The following is a 20,192-nucleotide window of genomic DNA, read 5'->3' on the forward strand; positions in this document are numbered from 1 at the left end:
CCCATATTTATAGTCGATGCTCAAGTATCGGTCGATGCTTGAGGTCGACCTTGAATGAAATTTGTGTTCTATAAACCGTTCTCAAGTACGAAATCGAGCTTGAGTACGCAGAAATGACAGCTCGTACTCAAGCATCGGATCGACCTGCCTTGAGCACGGGATCCTAACCTAACTTTTGTTGTTTATATTTGTTAAATTTGTTTTCCGATTCGCTTCCAATATATTTTTTTTGTTTTTCTCATTACAATAAAAAATGTATGACGAATTTGAAGAATTTTTAGAGTTTATTGATCATATTGAAGAAGGAAATCAGCCGGAACGTATACCAAAACGATATATTCGTGATATGGAAAATCCCATGGAGTTTTACCGCGATGTTGAATTTCGTCAACGGTATCGTTTCAACAAAGATACCGTTGCAGATACCATTCTGCCTCTGGTATTTGAAGGTCTACGAAAAGCAGACAATCGTGGTTTACCAATACCTCCAATATTACAATTGTTAATTTGTTTAAGATTTTATGCTACATCTAATTTTCAGGTTGTATCTGGTGATTTGCGGGGTATTAGTCAATCGACAATAAGCAACACCATTAAAAAGGTATCAATATTAATAGCTCAACGTTTAAATGATTTTGTAAGGTTTCCCCATACTGGACAAGGATTTAGGAGGAATATAACAAGTTTTTATGAGGTTGCCTATTTTCCAAATGTTTCTGGGTGTATTGATTGCACCCACATCAAGATATCTAATCCAGGTGGTAATAATGGGGAAGTATTTCGTAATAGAAAAGGCTTTTTTTCATTAAATGTGCAGGTATAGATTGATCTTTCTTATCCAGGCCCTCATTATATAAATAAATTGCAGGTTGTTTCAGGTCCTAGAAGAGAGATTATGGATATTGTTGTTCGACATCCCGGATCAAGTCATGACAGCTTGATATTTGATCGAAGTGCATTACGAGTTAGAATGGAAAGAGGTGAAATTCCAGGATTATTAATAGGTGACAGTGGATATGCATGCAGACACTATCTACTTACTCCAGTATTACAGCCAGGTATTTATTGATAATTGGCTAAAAAATAGGTTATTTGATGGATATCTCTTTTTAGGTAATGATCAAGAAAATAGGTATAATAGTGCACATATAAGAACAAGAAATGTTGTTGAAAGGCTATTTGGAACCTGGAAAAGACGGTTTCCTTGTCTTCAACGAGGTCTACAAACTAAATTAAATACATCTCTTGCAATAATATGTGCTACAGCAGTACTTTATAATATAGGTTTACAAGAAAATAATAATGATGATGATGATTTTGTAGAAAATATTGATGTACCAGTAAATAGAAATGTTAATGATGTGGAACGAGGTTTAAATTTTAGGAGACATTTTATTCACCAATATTTTGCATAAGAATTAAAATAAATTATTGAATACTTATCTTATTATAGGTAGATATATGTTAGCATCATCATTAGCTTGATAACACTTTTTATTCATGATTTGTTCTTTTAATTTTTAAAATTTCAATATTTAATTGTATTCCTTATATCTAACCTTTGTTCAATTGGCATTTGTTTGTTTAGTTTGAGAATACATTATTGAATACTTGCATTATGTTAGCTGTAGTATGTTTTATCTTATTTCTCAAAATATCAGCATCATTATAATTAGCTTGATTACACTTTTTGTTCATGATTTGTTCTTCCAATTTTTTATTTTTAAAATTTCAATAGTTTATTTCATTGCTTCCTTATACACAAGCTTTTTTCAATTGGCATTTGTTTAGTTTGATAATACATTATTGAATATTTATTGTATTATTTGTATTGTATTATTGTATTATTTGTATTGTATTATGTTAGATGTAGTATGTTTTATCTTATTTCTGAAAATGTCAGAATTATTATCATTAGCTTGATTACACGTTTTGTTCATGATTTATTTTTCCAATTTTTTATTTTTAAAATTTCAATATTTTATTTTATTTCTTTCTTATATCTAATCTTTGTTCAGTTCAATTCAAAGTTGTTTATTTTGAGAATACATTATTGAATACTTATATTATGTTAAATATAGTATGTTTTTGTCTTATTTATAAAAATGTATTTTTTTATGTTTTAATTTAAAATAAATGAGGGTTTTTCACTCACTATGCTCAGACAACTTAAGCAAGTATGTCTTTACTGAGTACAAGGAGTTTCCCTCCTTTTAATTAAGTGTTTATTCCTTTCATAAAACCTTTCCTTACCAAATAAAAATTATACAAATTTAGAATATTAATATTCTTTATTTAAAAAATTATACAGTTATAATTAAATACAATATAAAATAGATTATTTTATTTTATAGCTTCATCAGGAGTAAACTGTAAACAATTAGAACATTACAAAAAAATGATGTAATTATATATATATATATATATATATATATATATATATATATATATATATATATATATATATATATATATATATATATATATATATATGTATATATACATGTATATATTGCAGTGGCAGCAATTTACTAAAAATTATGCAAACTCAGTATTTTAATAATTTTCAGTAAACAACATAAAAATATGATAATATCTATGTAGCAATCAATACTTAAAAAAACTGAAAGAGAAACATACATAATCTAAAAACAAAAGACTATACAACAAATAAAAAGGTAAAACCATATCTTACCAGCTGAAATTAAAATATTAAGAACCTTAAATCTACATTAAATACTATCTAGAAATAAAATAAACAGGAAGGAGAATAGAAAGAAAATAACCATGATTTTACAACACAAAGTATATTTTTTTTTTTCGTCTTTATAGAGGGGGGGTCTGAAATCTTCAAAAGACATCTCAGTCCAGTACGCCGCCTGGCTGACCTTAGTGCAGGATTCATTCTTCGTAGTCCCTGCGATAGTTCCCGAGGTACTTTAAAACGCCCTCTCGTCGCTGATTCTACGTCAAATGCCTACCTGCTAAAACAGACCCTCCTCTGACATTTAGTGCTCCGAAAGTGAAAAGGCCACTGTAAGACTGAGTTAACACTATCTTCAGTTGGGAATAAGCCACAATGTTTATTTATATGTTATAGTTACTGATGTTTTGATGTCTATGACCAGATATTGTTACCAAAAATACAAAATTGTGATTTATTTTCTGAAAATAAATCACAATTTTGTATCTATGATAACAGCCCTCTGGTCATATAGATTGAAAAAAATCAGTAAATAAAATATGTAAATAAATATATTGTGGCTTATTCCTAACATTCTCTCTAAAAATGCAGAGTACCCAACAAAGGAAAAAGATCTTCTAGCGCCTGAAAATATACAATTAATTATAGCCAAATTCTAGTAACAAGTCAAACATGATAAAATCTATAATTACCCTTTTTTATAGTCTATTAACTTCAATGAAGCTAATTCAGCTTCATCAGTAGCTCTCTGCCTCTCCTTCTCAGCTGCTTCTCTTAAGGCTTTTGCCCTCAGCATATCTTCTTCCAAAATCTTCATTTTCATCCTGTGAATCTCGTCTTGCTGTCTGATGGTATCCCTCATTTTCTTGGACCGTTGTTTATTTTCAGACAATATTTGTGGTATAGCACCCAGTGCCCTACTAGAAGTAGGAGTGTTTGCTAAAATTGATATTATTGTTAAGTACATATGGCTTTAACTACATTTAAAACACTTACCACTTTGAAGCACATCATCATCATCCTCTTCTGTATGAACAGCAGGTGTCACACTACAAGTATTACCTGAAACTATTATTAAGTGTACAGGAAGACTGCTCAAAATTATTACATCATACTTACATAACAAGTCCATTTCTTTGAACTCTGTAGTGGGAAAGAAGTGAGGGGGGTCAGAGGCTACTGATGGTCCTGCTATTGAGCTTCCTAGCTGGTTGAACTGTTTTTGGCCTACAATTATACTATGAGTAAAGCACAGTTACAAATTTAGTACATTTACCTTTTTCAAAGACTGCTGTGCTATCAAAAGAACAGTCGATGCTGACATCTATATTGGGACCAGCCTCTTCAACTAACTCCAGCACTGCATCACACTCTGGCTTCATCGGGGGACCACCACCTGTAGCTAACATGCTGTGACGCAGTGCTGTTGTTTCTATGCGTTTCCTATGATAAAAAAATTATTGGTCAATACTTAAGCATTTGCTTAAACTAATAAAAGTATTCTACCTTTGTTTTAGGTTGTTCCACAATTTTCGAAGCTGGTCGCTGGTCCTGATGTTGTTGACCTCAGGCTGGCAGTTATAATTTCTTGTTATTAACTCCCAAGCCATCTTTTTCTCCATTGTCGAAGCACCGTCTGTCCTTTTATTCTCTACCACACCGTTTTCAGTTACCAGCTGGATTAGGAGAACTTTTTCCTTTGTTGAGTAAGGTGCATATTTCATGCCATTTCCACTCATCTAAAATTTAGATAACCAATTTATTTAGCGTACGGCTTATACAGACAATATAATTATAATGATTGTAACGCATTACACACATATAAATATATCCAAAAACAAATATACATGTAAGCATATATTGAACATCTAAAATTATGCCTCAGACACAGTAACAAAATGGAAATTAATTCTCTAGAATAAATATTTTTTATAATATATTACAGAACTTAAAATAGTTAATCCAATATTAATTTCAAACACAAAATATTAATACCAAACACAAAATTTCAGTAAGTATACTATACTATAAACCAACTTTGCGCGGGCTAAAGCATAAACTAAATTTGGCGCTAAAAGTTTAGTCACAATTATGATAAAATTGACAGAATCTTCTTTTTATTCGATATTTATTCGAAACTTACTTTTACTGTACTAATTTTTCGTGCTTGAGATCAACCTTGTACGAGAATACCCGAAGTATCGTTTATAGAACACAACAAATACTTGAGCATGACTTTGACGTAAGTTCGACTTGGCGGAGCACATGCTCAAGCACGGGCTTGAGTACCGACTATAAATACGGGGCTAAGTTGGATTTATAGTTTGACGGACTGTAGACGTAACAAACGGACTGTAAATATTATTTCAATTTATAAATAGACGTAATGGAATTTTTGCGCATGAGTAGAAACAGCGGCTAGAGTTGGTGACCATGATACTATAATATCCTTTTATTATTTATTATTATTATTTTATAAATTATTAACGTCCATTGTAACAAATAATCAGCAAAATCAAAATTTGAATATGTTGATAAGCAACTTTACAAAATGGTGGGCGGGCCAGACAGTTCACTTTGGTTGACAGCACAAAATCCTTCCTTTTGATTGGCCAGACGCAAGTAACGCACTGTAAAAGATGAAAATTGGCCAACTCTTCCGTTGCAGTCATCGAGCAAAAAGACAAAAGAGGGAATCTAATCATTATGAACAGGCGACCAAAAAAGTGGCCTCTGATGGCAGACATATCCGGAAATGAGAATGCGCCAAATTTAAATTTTCCGACACTTATTAACAGTAGCTATAAAATAGTTTTCAAAATGTGTCTTAGACGAGAAAATTTTAATTAAATATTAACGATAACAGTCTAAAATGTGAAACAATTGTTAAAAAACTTCAATATAAATAAGATTTCATGTGACAGTTGGGACAAATAATAACATAACCCAACTAAATTTGATTTCTTAAACAAGGAAAGACTCTCTTTCCTTGTTTAATTTGGCCTCTCAAGATGGCACTTCCTGTCTAACAATATTTTTGCCCCCACTACCTTTACATTCCCTCTTTTGTCTTTTTGCTCGATGGTTGCAGTGCGTTCATATGACAAATCACATAATAAATCATGTAGGTAGTGTAAAGTTGACTTTAGAATTACGTTCGGGTGTAACAGTTCATTGGAGCGTGGTGTATTAATTCGTAAAGTAATACGAATTACTACACCATAAGTAAAAAGGAATCACTCTACCTCGTCCCTTTCCCCTATAGTACTCTGATACGCGATAGGGACACAACTATCAGCCAAATGATCTTCACTTCATGTGGCAGTCCTGGTTAACAGAAGTACAACTTGGTTCCCTAACCGATTTAAATTCAGGCTAGCGTTAAGCGCTTTATTCTTGTTATCCGGTTGCGACTTATCCGCGAAACTGAAATGGCTTGCTTGGGCCTCAAGCCTCGGCTATGGACTGCGGAGTATACATTTTCTCTCCCTAGACTAAATTCGAGCGAATGGTACCATGATGAAAGAGGTGTCTTTAGTAATAATAGTAACACTGCTACTGATACTTTAGTTGATACTTTTGCATTTCATAACCTATTTCACCTCAATCAAATCACAAATTGCAACGGAGTTTTACTTGACCTAGTTTTTGCAAATGATAATGAAAATGTAACAGTTGAAATTGCTAACGATTACTTATTGCCTTGTGATCGTTATCATCCTGCGTTATCAATTTCTTTAGCTATAAAAGATAATATGCCCGAGCTTCAATATAATAGTTTTGCCTTCCATTTTAGGAGAGGAGACTATGTTGCTCTTAATATGTATCTTGCTAGTATCTCCTGGGAGAACGTTTTAGGTTTTTGCAGAGATATTAACGAAGCCACGGAACTGTTCTACTCCATATTGCAGTTTGGTGTCAATTGTTCAATACCACGTACAAGATTAAAAAATCACAAATTTCCTCGTTGGCTGACTAATGACCTAAAATCATTAATATTTAGGAAAAAATTGCTCACATGATATATAAACAAACAAATTCTTGGGACGATTATCTACTTTTCTCTTCCTTGAGAACCAAATGCAAAGAACTAAGCAGGTCATGTCATGAAATTTATATAAGTCAAACTGAATCTAGAATTAGTTCAAACGTAAAGCACTTTTGGAATTTTGTTAACAGCAAACGCAAAAATAATGGTCTACCAAACACAATGTTTTTTGGAAACACAATGCTTAATAATGGTGCGGATATCGTTAATAGCTTTGCGCAATGCTTTCAAAATATTTACAGAGCAAATGATGATGATTTAATACAGCCCATCTTAGAGTATGAGAAAACAGTGAGTTTAAATTCTTGTAATGTATCTATTGAAATCATATTTGAAAAATTAGCCAATTTAGACATTTATAAGGGCTCTGGGCCAGATGGAATTCCACCCATACTATTAAAAAAATATAGATGTACTTTAACCCATCCCTTATATTTTCTGTTTTCTCATTCACTTGATTCAGGTATTTGTCCAAGTTTGTGGAAATCTAGTTTTATTGTTCCTATTCATAAATCAGGTGACAGGAGTAACATAGCTAACTACAGACCAATAAGCATTCTTTCTTCTATTCCTAAAATACTAGAGAGTATAATATGTGACTCAATTAAAACACCTTTATGCAATGTACTAATTGAGGAGCAACATGGTTTTCTTTCAGGTAGATCAACTTCGACAAATCTTTTACTTTTCACGCAATACATATCTGATGCTTTGGAAAGGAGACTACAGGTGGATGCTATTTATACAGATTTCTCCAAAGCATTTGACACTGTGAATCATAAATTGTTGTGTAACAAGCTTAAAACTATTTGATTTACAGGCAATCTGTATAACTGGTTATGTAGCTACCTAACTAGCAGAATATAACTTGTTAAAATTAAACAATTTCAATCTAGTGAGATCTCCGAAACATCTGGTGTTCCACAAGGAAGCCACTTAGGGCCTTTCCTTTTTAATATATTTATTAATGACATTAAATTTCAAATTAACTCTAAATTTTTGTTATTTGCTGATGATTTAAAAATCTATAGAATTATCGAAGACGTCTCAGATTGTGAAAAACTCCAAATTGATATTAACAAAATTATGGCATGGTGCAATTGGAACCAAATGAGCATTAATGTTGGAAAATGTCACTTTATTAGTTTCTGTAGAAGAATTAACAACCTCTCTTATAATTACAAATTAGCTGAAGAACCACTGAAGGCTGTCTCAACTGTAAGAGATCTAGGTGTTCAATTAGATTCCAAACTAAATTTTTGCGCTCATTTTGATTATGTGAATAACCAGGCATTTAAAATGTTAGGCTTCATTATTAGAACCTCTAGATGTTTGCATAACATTCATTCCATCAGACTCATTTACATTTCCCTAGTTAGATCTGTTCTTGAGTATTGCTCAGTCGTTTGGTCACCCACTTATGAAGTCCATATAGCCAAGCTTGAAAAAGTCCAAAATAAATTCATTAGGTACTTAAGTTTTAAATTACACAAACTTTTAAGCGACCATTCCTACTCAGAAATTAGAAATACATTAAACCTTCCTAGGCTATCTTCCAGACGGATGTATGCTGATGTTTTATTTCTTCATAAACTACTGAATTCAAAAATTAATTGCAATGATCTACTGTCTCTAATAGACTTTAATGTTCCTTTTAGAGTTACTAGAACATCTCATAATTTTGCAATTAAATTTCATCGCTCTAACTTTGGTAGGCATTCTCCACTGAGTAGAATCATTCTAAATAGAAATAGAATAGACTTTGATTTGTTGCTGTGCGCTTCGGAAAATGTCTGTAGAATGTTTAAAAAAAATTTTGTAATTTTATGTGATTTATATTTGCTATGTGCTTTATATAATTTTAATATTTGTTTTTTTTCTATATAGCTTCATCGCCAATTCTTTTCATACATATTTACTATATCTTTATAATTATTGTATCACTAGATAATACTTGTAATACTTTGTGTATATATTAAATTGGGTGGTATCCCGTTAATAAATAAATAAATAAAAAACTATTTTTCAGAGCACTTTTTCATTTAATAATTCTGAAAAGTGAGTGTAAAACTTAACAACACTCTTTGGCCTAGAACAAATATAATTCTAAGAAAAAAAATCAATCCCAGGTACTTATCCAAAAAGTGATTTGCATGATTACACTTCTAAGACTTTTTTCCAGTATGAATTCTCAAATGCCTCTCCAAATTACCATTCCGGGAAAACTGCTTAGAACAAATATTACATTTATACGATTTTTCTCCAGAGTGTATCAACAAATGCATTTTGAAGTAACTTTGCTGAGAAAACTGTTTAAAACAAATTTCACACGTATAAGGCTTTTCTCTGGTGTGAACTTTTGTGTGGTCATCCAAATAGGTTTTTCGCATAAACTGCTTTAAACAAATTTCACACTTGTAAGGTTTTTCTCCAGTGTGCAATCTCACATGTCTTTTCAAACTACTTGCTTCTGTATAGCGCCTAAAACAAATTTCACACTTGTAACATTGTTCTCCAATGTGAGTGTTCAAATGTCTTTCCAAATTTCCTTTCTGAGAAAACTGCTTAAAACAAATATCACAGTTGTAAGGTTTTTGACCAGTGTGAACTTTCGTATGTTCATCCAAAAAACTTTTATGAGTAAACTGCTTATAACAAATTGCACACTTGAAAGGTTTTTGTCCAGTGTGTACTTTCCTATGTGTTTTCAAATGATCTTCTTCTTTAAACTGTTTAGAACAAATTTCACACTTGTGAAGTTTTTTCTCAGTGTGCAATCTCACATGTCTTTTCAAACTACTTGCTTCAGTATAACATTTAAAACAAATTTCACACTTGTAAGATTTTTCTCCAATGTGAGTGTTCAAATGTCTCTCCAAATTACCTTTCTGGGAAAACTGCTTAAAACAAATATCACAAGTGGCTGGTTTTTCTCCAGTGTGAGTTCTCAAATGTTTCTCCAAGCTACTTTTGTGGGAAAACTGCTTAAAACAGATTTCACACTTAAAAGGCTTTACTCCAGTGTGAACTTTTTTGTGTTGATTCAAATAGGTTTGTCGCATAAACTGTTTTAAACAAATTTCACACTTGTAACGTTTTTCCCCAGAGTGCAATGTCAAATGCCTTCTTAAATTTCTCGCATCACTAAACTGCTTAGCACAAATTTTGCACTTGTAAGGTTTTTCACCAGTGTGAACTGTCCTATGCACATTCAAAGAATGTTTATAAGCAAACTGCTTAAAACAAATTTCACACTGGTAAGGTTTTTCTCCAGTGTGACTTCTCAAATGTATATCCAAACCAACTTTCTGAGAAAACTGTTTTAAACAAATATCACATTTGAGTGGTTTTTCTCCAGTGTGAGCTCTCAAATGTATCTCCAAGTTACTTTTCTGAGAAAACTGTTTCAAACAAATTTCACACTTATAAGGCTTTTCTCCAGTGTGCAATCTCACATGTCTTTTCAAACTACTTCTTTTAGTATAATGCCTAAAACATATTTCACACTCTAAAGATTTTTCTCCAATGCGAGTGTTCAAATCTATCTCCAAATCATCTTTCTGATAAAACTGCTTAGAACAAATATCACACTTGCAAGGTTTTTGTCCAGTGTAAATTCTCGTATGTTCATCCAAAGTTTCAATTTTTAGTGTTTTTTCTTGAACACAACAGCCCTTATTTTGTTGTTTATTACACATGCTAACATGTATTCTTTTTGTAGTATCCGAATTGTTCTCCTCTTCGAGAAAATCTAAAATAAAAACCAGAATATATATTTTTTTATTAAGGGAGGTTTTAAAAAAAGAACAAATTTAAACTTCAGTATATATTAATTGAAGTACTACTCATCAAATATAGCTTAAGACTTGGTCTTTTTAGTATTAGGCTTACAAGCGACACAGGGTATAAGGTTCCCTTTTTCGAACTGGGAAATTGTATGTCCCTTAAAAAATGTAATTGTAATCTTTTATCACCAACCTAGTGCCTTAATAATTATAATGTTCATCATTTAAATTAAGTAATTTAAGGGCCATTTGACCTCTTTATGTGGCTAGTTCCAACTTCTTTATAGACCTTCTGAGAATTTAGAAATCCATTTTGGATAATTTTTAAAAATTTAAATGATAAAACTCTATACCATTTTACAAAGTTTTTACTTCATTGTACGTTTTTTTAAAAATTATATTTACTTCCTTATACTAAACTAACCAACAAAGATTTTTGTATTTTTCTATTGTCTTTTCATTATACATACCTTGTTCATTGTTCTGATTTGATGATGTGCCCTTATCAATGTCATCTTTTACATCTTCGATATCTATTTTGGTATTTACTTGATTTTGTTCCCATTCTATAACTTGAGTGTGTACCTCAATTAGATCATTACTATGGTCCAAATTCTGTTTTATATCGTATTGCTGATCATGAATATCAAGTAATTCTTCTTTAATTTCAATTTTCTTAACAGTGCCTACATAATTTCTTTCAAATTTAATCTTTTCTTCTTGCTTTACTTCCATTTATTTCTAGATAATTTACAGGAAATGTGGATATGAATCAATAATCTTAATAAGCCAAATAATAAAATGTAGATACTAGAATAACAGAAATATAAAAGCAGCACTAGTAATACCGTAGGATTATCTAATTAATCTGAAGTGAAATTAAAGTGGTATATTATAAAAGGAGATAGTTTGATTTCATAAACTTTTAAGGCTATCTTTAATTTGATTTGAGTTTGAATGCAATTAATGAACATAACCTTGGCATGGAACCAAATGGAACTATATATGTTTGTGGCTTGTGCGTCACATTGTTGCCACATTTTTTTGTATAAAGTATAGGAGTTTTTAAAATAGAAAGATAATATATAATAATAGTCTCCCGTTTTATACCGCTGTCGCGGCTTTGGGAGTATAGCAGGGTAGTCTGCTATATCTAGGGCCTACGGTATACAAGGAAGGTAACATGGCCAGTGCTACGCTTCAACCGTCTATTATTACCCCTGGTTTTACCCAAGGTAAAGATGTTTCAAGACATCGTGGACCTCTTAAATACGCATGCCCGAAAAAATAAATGGACCCTAAAAACATTTACCATTTTAATTTCATAGGAAATTAGGCGACAGGGTAGGATTCGCACGTATTAATGATGTCGAGTATTTCCAATAAACATGACATATTATGTTTCTCTAATCTTAAACATTTCAGTTAATCATCGCATTTTTATTTTATCTCACATTAAAAGATGTACCTAATAAAAATTTATGACTTCCCGTCTTACTGCCGATAATAATTGCTGTGTAAATATTTTCTTTGCACTAATTTTACTAATAAATAAACCTTTTAAGAACTGAAAAAAATCTAGAGGACAAATAAATAAATAACAAATCAATGTATGATAGCAAAATAATAGGATTTTGGTTTTAAATTTAGCAAAATATGTTTATATAAGAGGTCGCTCATATAAAAAGTGGTCCTAATTTATTTAACAGTTATGTATAAATCCATTTTTAGGTTGTGACAAGAGCCTCAAACAACTAAAAACAATGTTTTTAAATTAAATAAGCCCAAACTAAAGTATAAGAAACTAATAGAACAAAGTTTGGTGAATTCAAAAATAATTGTGTAGTTTTGAGCCTTCAATCATCATTTTTCGTTTTTTTTTTAGTTTTAAATTGTTTAAAGTTAAAAACGATCAATTTTATAGAAAAATTACAATTTTCCTTTTTATTCAGAATGATCCAAAATATTATAAAATATTAAAAACGATTGTTCACGAAAAAAAAAAAATATATTAAAGCTAACGCAAAAACTAGTTCGTCTCTGTCTTGCTACGATAACGTACTGAAAAGAACCGCATGTTTTTAGCAATGCCTGATTTTATTGTTTCGTTCGTAGATCGACGTCACTAAATGATTACGTCAGGTCCACGACATTATGAATTATCTTCTACTCATTTTTATTCAGGCTGAGTCGACCTGGGGCCTATTCGCTGTGAGCCGATGAGTAGAGGGGATATGACAGTTTTCACCAGCGCTGTTAGTAACAGTTTTCTGCATTTAACTTGTAAATTTTCAATTAATGGCGAATATGGATTTTTCAAAAAAAAAAAAAGATATAGCAGCTGTTATATTGATACATGTAAAAATACTGGGTATAACAGTGATTGTAAATTTTATTCATTTCCTGTTGCCAAGCATAAAACAGTTCAAAGAGAAAAGTGGATTATTGCTATCAATAAGAAAAAGTAAGTAAATAACCTATAATACAAACAACATAATATTTCTATGGTGTAAAATAAAAAAATAATTGATTTTGTAGCGAGGATGGATCATTATGGACTCCAAAAAGTCATCATTTAATTTGCAGTGATCATTTTCTTGGAGGAAGAAAATCTGATGCAGAAATGAGCCCTAGTTATGTACCTGAGGCCTGGATGCAGCTATTATATTTCGAAACATTGCGTACATGCCCAGCATCAACTAAATCTTTCCCCTTTTTTGGTGTAACTGGTTGATATGGGATATCATGTGATATAGACTTAAATCCAGTGTAATGTTTAATATCCATTTTGATAAAATTCAAACAAATTGATATCTAAGTACTAAGGCCTACGCACACAAAAAATAACGCTGAGCAAAAACAGTAAACAGAATGAAAAATGAAAACAAGAGGTGTAAACTGGATTTTGACAGATCCGATATCCGATGACACGAAATACGAAATTTTTTGTACGAATATATTTGATTGTCGTATCCGACATTTTTTGACATAATATATGTCATAATATATATGATAATATATGTATCATGTGTCAGATTATTGGATGGATTAATATTTATTTCAATTAATTGTCAATAAATGTTAGCTGTTTTGTTTGATAATATAATATATATTATATTGAGCTACGTTCTCGTCGTTTTTGCCTCACATAGTGTAGAAGACCCAAAAGCAACACTTTATGTATTGCATTTATATAATAATTAGGTCTTTGTTCCATTTTAAATATATTTCAAATAGTAAACATAAACACTCCACAAAAGTAAGTAAGGTAAGGCATCGAGTTAGAATCTAGATTCTAACTCGATGAAGGTAAGGTAACCTTTAACCTTTAAATATTTTCACATAAACTTCGTCTTTTTCTCAATGGCCTCTTGCGTAAGTAGTCATCCAGTCGCAGGAACTTATATCTTACATATTATAATTATAATGAATAAAATAAAAAAGCGTAATTACTTTTATTATTCATTCTGTGTATTCGTTCAGTAATCAGTTTACAATAATATTTCAGTTCATAATCTGTGTATTTTGAGATAAATATCTATTTTTCTCGTTTTGTCATATTTCACTTACACCGGTTTTACAAGAAAAGTACAAGTTTCAAACCGCGAGAGAGCGCTACCGGCGAAACTCACAGCCAATAGACATTTTTAAAATGTCTAGATGTTCTTGCCGGCGGTGGGATTCGAACCCCGGACCACCGGCTTGCGAGGCAAACATCCTACCGCTTGCGCTACGCAGGCCCTAAAATAGAAAGATACTTTGACGAAATTATACATATGTTTTAAAAAACTTATACAGAAGTAAAATGCTTCACCTTTGTATTTAGGTATATACTTAGGTAAATGTGAAGTGTTTTACTTGTGTATAAGTTTTTTAAACGATGCTATACAGCCAACTACTGGGATTTTCCCATTAATTTTTATATGTTATGAGAAGCCACAATTTTTGAATTCATATTAAAAAGCATTCATAAAATAGTATTTTTTACTTTAAATATAGCTAAATATTTAGTGTATTCTTTCATTTAACCTAATTTTTTTTTCATTTAACTTTACTTTATTCTGTAGTTTTTAAAGTGTCTAAACTATTAATTTTTACCTTAAGCATAATTTTATTGGTTTTAATTATATAAGCATTTTAAATGTAAGATATAATTTTATTTTATAATATTTATAGGTATAATTTTATTGCTTTTAATTATATATGTATTTTTCACGTCTCTCTATTAACCGTCACCTCTGTTAACCGTCAGGCTCCATACATAAGTTATATTGACTACATAAGTAAAAATTTAGTCATCAATTCATTTTGTTTGAGCATTGCGATAAGCCAAACGAAATTCGTTGAAATGTAAACGTATAATTATGCCACCACCGCATTTTTTTATGTATCTAAATAATTTTTGTTCTTATTCAGGGCTCTGGATTAAATTTCAATAGGTAATGATAAATGATACCGTGCTTTTGGAGTTCTATTTTTAGAATCGCAAGCCGAAAATAAAAACGCACAGCTCAATAAATATTACAGTATACCATAATTCAGTTTGATTCAAATTCGAACATTGATTGTGTCACTTAGTCGTTTGATCAAATAAGTTTTGAAAAATGGAACCTTTCACATCTGGAGCATCAAAAAGAAAACGTGTTATTTTATCAGGCCACAAAAAAGCTACAAATGAATCACTCGGCACGGCTCTGTATTTGTGGTTCGTTCAAAAAAGAAGCGAAGGTGTTCTTTTGCCTGGACCAATTGTTGTCGAAAAAGCGTTGTTTTTCAACATGAAATTGAATGGCGATCCTTCATTTAAAGGAATTAGCGGTTGGTTGGAAAAGTTCAAAAATCGCCACGGTATGCGTGACCTGAAAATCGAAGGTGAAACATTGAGCGCCGCAAGTATTGAAGTCGTTGACGAATATAAAAGAAAGTTTCAAGTTATGATTGATGAATATGACACGCGATCAAGTGTTCAATGCGGATGAACACTGAAACTGGTTTAAACTACAAAGCATTGCCAACGAAAACACTCGCTGCACTGTCTGAATATGTACCCGGATTTAAAACGCAAAAGGAACGAATCGCAGCAATGATGTGTTCAAATGCAAGTAGTGACCATAGCCTTCCTTTTATTATCGATTAGTACAGCAATAAAACCACGTTGTTTCAAGGGCATAAATATGAACGCGCTTTCCCACAACATAATGTATGGATGTCCCAGGAAAGATTCGCTGACTGGTTCAAAAACGTATGTACTGCAAACCAAAATTTGTTTATCTATTTTTCTAACGTCTTGTTGATGATGCTATTGCAACTCACAAAGATTCGCGTAAAGAAGCTAGAGAAGCTGCATCAATTCATTGAGTGGTATTCTCGGCAAGAAGAAGCAAATAAAGTAGATTTGATTATTTTACGTCGATTAAGAAATTCAGTTGTTGGAAAATGTGAAGTAACAATAAAACAAACAAAGATTTCGGAATATTTTAAATCAAATTGATTCGACTGTACTAAAATCCCTCTTATATTGTCAAATAAAACATACAAATAAAATTTGAGAGTTATACTCTGAATTTTTATTTTTTTAATGTTCTCTTAACCGTCTTTTCGATTATCCGTCATACCCTTGGTCCGGTGCCCTGACGGATAATCGAGGTTCCACTGTAATATAAATCTTGCCCATAATTTTATATGTGAGAGTGTGAAATAATTGAGTATATGGCAACACTGACGTATATTAAGCTTACATTTAACGTCAAACATATCTAATCTATAGGTTATGTTATTATGTTCATTGTACGAAAATTAAAGTTAACCAACTTTTAAATCATAGGTAAGGTTTTTTAAATGTTTATGTTCATTGTTTATATTTTACGCGAATTATTGCAGATAATTTCTTCCTATTCGTGTAGTGTCTTGGCCTCCATCTTTTAGGTACTTGGCCAGTTCTCGTAAGCTATAGATTGGAGAATCCTATTTTAAGAGTTTCTGGATTTTTTCATATTCGTTTCGTTTAATTCCTTGTATGTTGTATGACTTATGAGAGAATTTCTTTTAGCCTAAGATCCCACTGTAAAATTGTACATGTATGTAAAAATGTGAGTTTGATGAACTACGTTATGAACGTAGTGATCCTGCAGTGGAATCTTGTTGCTTGTACTCTAAATTATAATTGATAATTGATCAATTTTGCATTTTGTGTCTAAAATATAAATTACATTTAATTACATTGACAACACCCCACTGTCATGTGTACAAAATTAGTAATAATTATTGATTTTAACTTAATACAAATAGTTTTAAATTTTCAGATAAGTTGGGTTTGTTTATACATCTTTATAATTATTTATGTTTATGTCTATACTACAACTACCTTGAAATGGAAGTAAAACAAGAAGTAAGAAGTAATAAATTGGTGTGAGGAATATCATAAAAATGATATACAAAGAATTAAGTTAGAGGTTGGCGTTTTTGGATTCATTTAAAAATGAAATTGACGGTAGCTTTTCTGAGTTATAGTATATTAACAAAATTGGTTTAATTAATAAATGCTTATACCAAATACACCCAGAAATAAATATTGAAGATGTAAAATTTGACTTAACTTTTACTTAATATAGAATAAAAAGACTTGACTACTAGAATAAAAACTACTACTAGAATAAAAACTTGTTATTTCACCGCACTATGACACTATGCTCAGTTTCTCCAGATTTACTAGAGGTCCAAAGGGTCTGGTCACAGAATAATAAACAATTGTTATTTATTCTGTGGTCTGGTCGTTTAAATCCGTGGCCAGCAGATTTGGATGGCAGGATAGTTTATTCTTGTATGCAGAGTTAGCAGATATTCCTTTGCTAACTGTTGGTAACTGTAGATCGTGGTGTAATCTGTGGTTCGTAATATACCAAGGGGCATTGCAGATCTTGCAATACCTTGGTAAGAGATAAGACCTTGGTAAGGTCTTATCATAGTATACTCTGTAAATGCTTCAAGACAGTTTGTCCCTCCTATATGTTCAGATTTCCTCGAATACTGATGAATTCACAATTAATGAGAGGACGCCCAATTGGAAATGTTTAAAAAACAGTTGGATAAATAAAGAATTATTTTTCGACTGGATAGAACATTTTTGTCAGCATATAAAGGCCTCGAAAGAAGATCCAGTGCTTCTCATATTGGATAACCATAGGTGTCACATTTCTTTATAGAATTATACTTACTGCAGATTACACGGAATTGTTTCATTTCCTTCTTCCTTCCTTCTTATACCTCACACAGGTTTCAACCTCTTGAAAAACTCATAATGATAAAATGATCACACATTTTGAACTTGTTTCCATTGTAACATAGCATATCTGAGAGTTGCCACGATGGACAAAGGAATATCCGGGTTATCTGAAGATGCCGCTTAAATTCAAACTCAGTCTAGTGTACCTATTGAAAAGCTAGCGCCTCTTCCTGCCAAAATTGCAAATAAAAGTTACAAATCACGTGCAAAACGACACTCAGAAATTTTCACTTCCACGCCTGTACGGTTGGCGAATCACGGTCTCGCGTTTTGCTTCGTTTGTTAACCAACGCTCAAATTCATCTTGTTCCTTTAAACAACCACTTCTTCAAATACTAACATTTCTATTTTGCTACACAACCACATTTAAAGTCCTCGTTTATTTCTTTCCACATATTTGATACAGATCAAATATGTTTTCGCATCTTTCTTATAATTTGTATCCTGCAAATTTCAGGCTCCACAGCCAATTTTATTTCAGTCATCTACCAAATCACGCATTTTGGTAATCAGATCTTATAGACATACTCATAGGGGTTGAATTGTTTTTTTTTAGTTGACAGATCGTTTTGTTTCAAAAACGTAATAAGTACAGACAAAAAGTTTATTTATCATCCGGTCGAAGTGGCCAAATGTTTTATATAAACCTTAAGAGGTCGCTGGTTAAATGATATTAGATAAATAATAATGAAGAAAAATGCAATATTTTTGTAAATGAATTAGCGAAAAATAGCAAATGCAACTGAGAATAAATTATGATATTAACTAGCCTTACTCATTATTGTTGTCTGTACAAAGAATGTAGACTTACCTTTTGAAATATTGCGGTTTTGTAGCCAGTGGAATATCATTGATATTCCACTGACGTCGGGACGCCCGGGAACGCCGAGGCTCGATGGCACGAGAGCCAAAAAACTTGGTGCGTTTCGTTCGCTGTCTTGGGATGAAGTGTCTTGAGACTTAAGACGGTCAGAATAGAACCCTCTAACCGTTACGTGTGGTCTGTATACCAAGAGGGTACACCAATAAATCACTCTATTGTATTGCGATTTTTAGTGGCGATAATTTAAGTTAATTGTCATCGTAATACGAAACACAAAAATAACAAAAGAAGTCAAATTCTCCGTACTTAAATCATAATAAATGAGATAGCCAGTTTAACAATTTTACGAAATAACAGGAAGCAATATATTTTAACAAAGTCGTTAGAATACAGGATTGAATTAGATCACATTATAGTACACTAAAAGAAAAATATTAATTGTAAAAATATGAAAAGAAATAGTACATACTTTTCCAAACAACGCCTTTAAAAACTCAATTAGAAGTAAAACAAGAAAAGGGACGATGTAAAAATAAACTAAACGATGTAGATCTATCATTATAAAATGAGGAGTGTTTGGTGTGCGGTGAATTCGGACGACGTTGCCCCCAGGAGACTTACCGTCTTCTGTTTTTTTAAACGCGAGAAACTCTTCCCTCAGATACATTGAACATATCAACAAAGTATTTCTTACAAACCATAATGAATAATTCATCCGTTACTTTGTTCCTCTCTTCTAGAGTGATTTTGTCATTCCATTTCATTTTACAGAAACAAGGTATATGTTGAAATGTTTTACCTTCGACAATGTTTTCCTTCTTTGGCAGATATAGCAGTTCAGAATTTCGGGCTTGCTTCCCTATAGTTTGCTTATGTTGGAAAAGATTTCGAAGTTTTTTCCTCGTCTTCTGAACTGGAAGAAAATTTGCAATTTTTGCAGACTGGATTGCAAAATTTGCAATTTTTTGCAGACTGGATTGCAAAATTATTGTGCAAAAACTGTTAAACCTATCTTAACGACATTTAGCATAGGCTTCAGTCGTATTTTAAAGTTTTTCCAGGCGGACTATGATATGAAGGCTGTAAGTTATGTCTAATAAAACGAAAAAATTTAGGGGAAAAACTCCATTTTTTGCACTTTTTCCCCATTTATTGCTATTTTTTAAACAAACATTAAATTTGCAATTTCTAGCTAGCCAAATATTATGTGAAATTGACAAACGAAACTTTTACCTTCGATAAGTCTTTTTTGGATGAGCAGTATCTTTCGAGTTATAGGCGAAAATATGGACGCAAAAAGCAAAATTTTTAATTTTTTTTTTAGATTTTATTAAATAAAAAATTACGCATAAGGTTTTTAACGGGCCCATATTGTGATTTGATAGAAGACAAACAGATTCCGCCTGGACTGCTATCACAGACACATCTATTTCTTTCAACTCACGCAGATTTTACACTTACATCACAGTTTAACCCAAATCAAATACATCATCTGCGACAGTTACTTGTATTATAAAAATAAAAAATATGAATTTGGCAACACCGCCAAC

At 31.7% G+C, this 20,192-nt stretch overlaps 2 protein-coding genes across 3 annotated transcripts; both read right to left on the reverse strand.

The window, feature by feature from the left end:
* Window positions 1-2,678: 2,678 nt before the first annotated feature.
* LOC140437485 (uncharacterized) lies at window positions 2,679-4,991 on the reverse strand. Of its 2 annotated transcripts, XM_072527054.1 has the most exons (6): window positions 4,211-4,991; window positions 3,981-4,147; window positions 3,824-3,931; window positions 3,701-3,772; window positions 3,397-3,643; window positions 2,679-3,328 (listed from the first exon to the last, which is right to left on the reverse strand). In XM_072527054.1, the coding sequence occupies exons 1-6, from the start codon at window positions 4,441-4,443 to the stop codon at window positions 3,322-3,324; spliced, it is 834 nt and encodes a 277-aa protein (XP_072383155.1). In that variant the 5' UTR covers window positions 4,444-4,991; the 3' UTR covers window positions 2,679-3,321. The 2 variants fall into 2 exon arrangements, with proteins under 2 accessions (XP_072383155.1, XP_072383147.1); XM_072527046.1 differs by having other exon boundaries at window positions 3,701-3,931.
* A 3,797-nt stretch (window positions 4,992-8,788) lies between these two features.
* On the reverse strand, window positions 8,789-11,653 carry LOC140437500 (uncharacterized). The gene is made up of 2 exons (XM_072527065.1): window positions 11,008-11,653; window positions 8,789-10,503 (listed from the first exon to the last, which is right to left on the reverse strand). Exons 1-2 carry the CDS (start codon window positions 11,270-11,272, stop codon window positions 8,918-8,920), a joined length of 1,851 nt encoding a protein of 616 aa, XP_072383166.1. The 5' UTR covers window positions 11,273-11,653; the 3' UTR covers window positions 8,789-8,917.
* Window positions 11,654-20,192: the final 8,539 nt, after the last annotated feature.

This window comes from Diabrotica undecimpunctata, chromosome 1, assembly GCF_040954645.1.
Source record: "Diabrotica undecimpunctata isolate CICGRU chromosome 1, icDiaUnde3, whole genome shotgun sequence".
Taxonomy (NCBI): Eukaryota; Metazoa; Arthropoda; class Insecta; order Coleoptera; family Chrysomelidae; genus Diabrotica; species Diabrotica undecimpunctata.

What these genes read in the sequence shown, in the direction of transcription:
- LOC140437485 (XM_072527046.1), bottom strand. Translation starts at nt 4,443, where the DNA reads ATGAGTGGAAATGGCATGAAATATGCACCTTACTCAACAAAGGAAAAA. An exon ending in TGGAACAACCTAAAACAAAG is followed by an intron (nt 4,148 to 4,210) that starts GTAGAATACTTT and finishes TTTTTATCATAG; the next exon opens with GAAACGCATAGAAACAACAG. An exon ending in TGATGATGTGCTTCAAAGTG is followed by an intron (nt 3,644 to 3,700) that starts GTAAGTGTTTTA and finishes TATCAATTTTAG; the next exon opens with CAAACACTCCTACTTCTAGT.
- LOC140437500 (XM_072527065.1), bottom strand. Translation starts at nt 11,272, where the DNA reads ATGGAAGTAAAGCAAGAAGAAAAGATTAAATTTGAAAGAAATTATGTA. An exon ending in AAATCAGAACAATGAACAAG is followed by an intron (nt 10,504 to 11,007) that starts GTATGTATAATG and finishes TTTTTATTTTAG; the next exon opens with ATTTTCTCGAAGAGGAGAAC.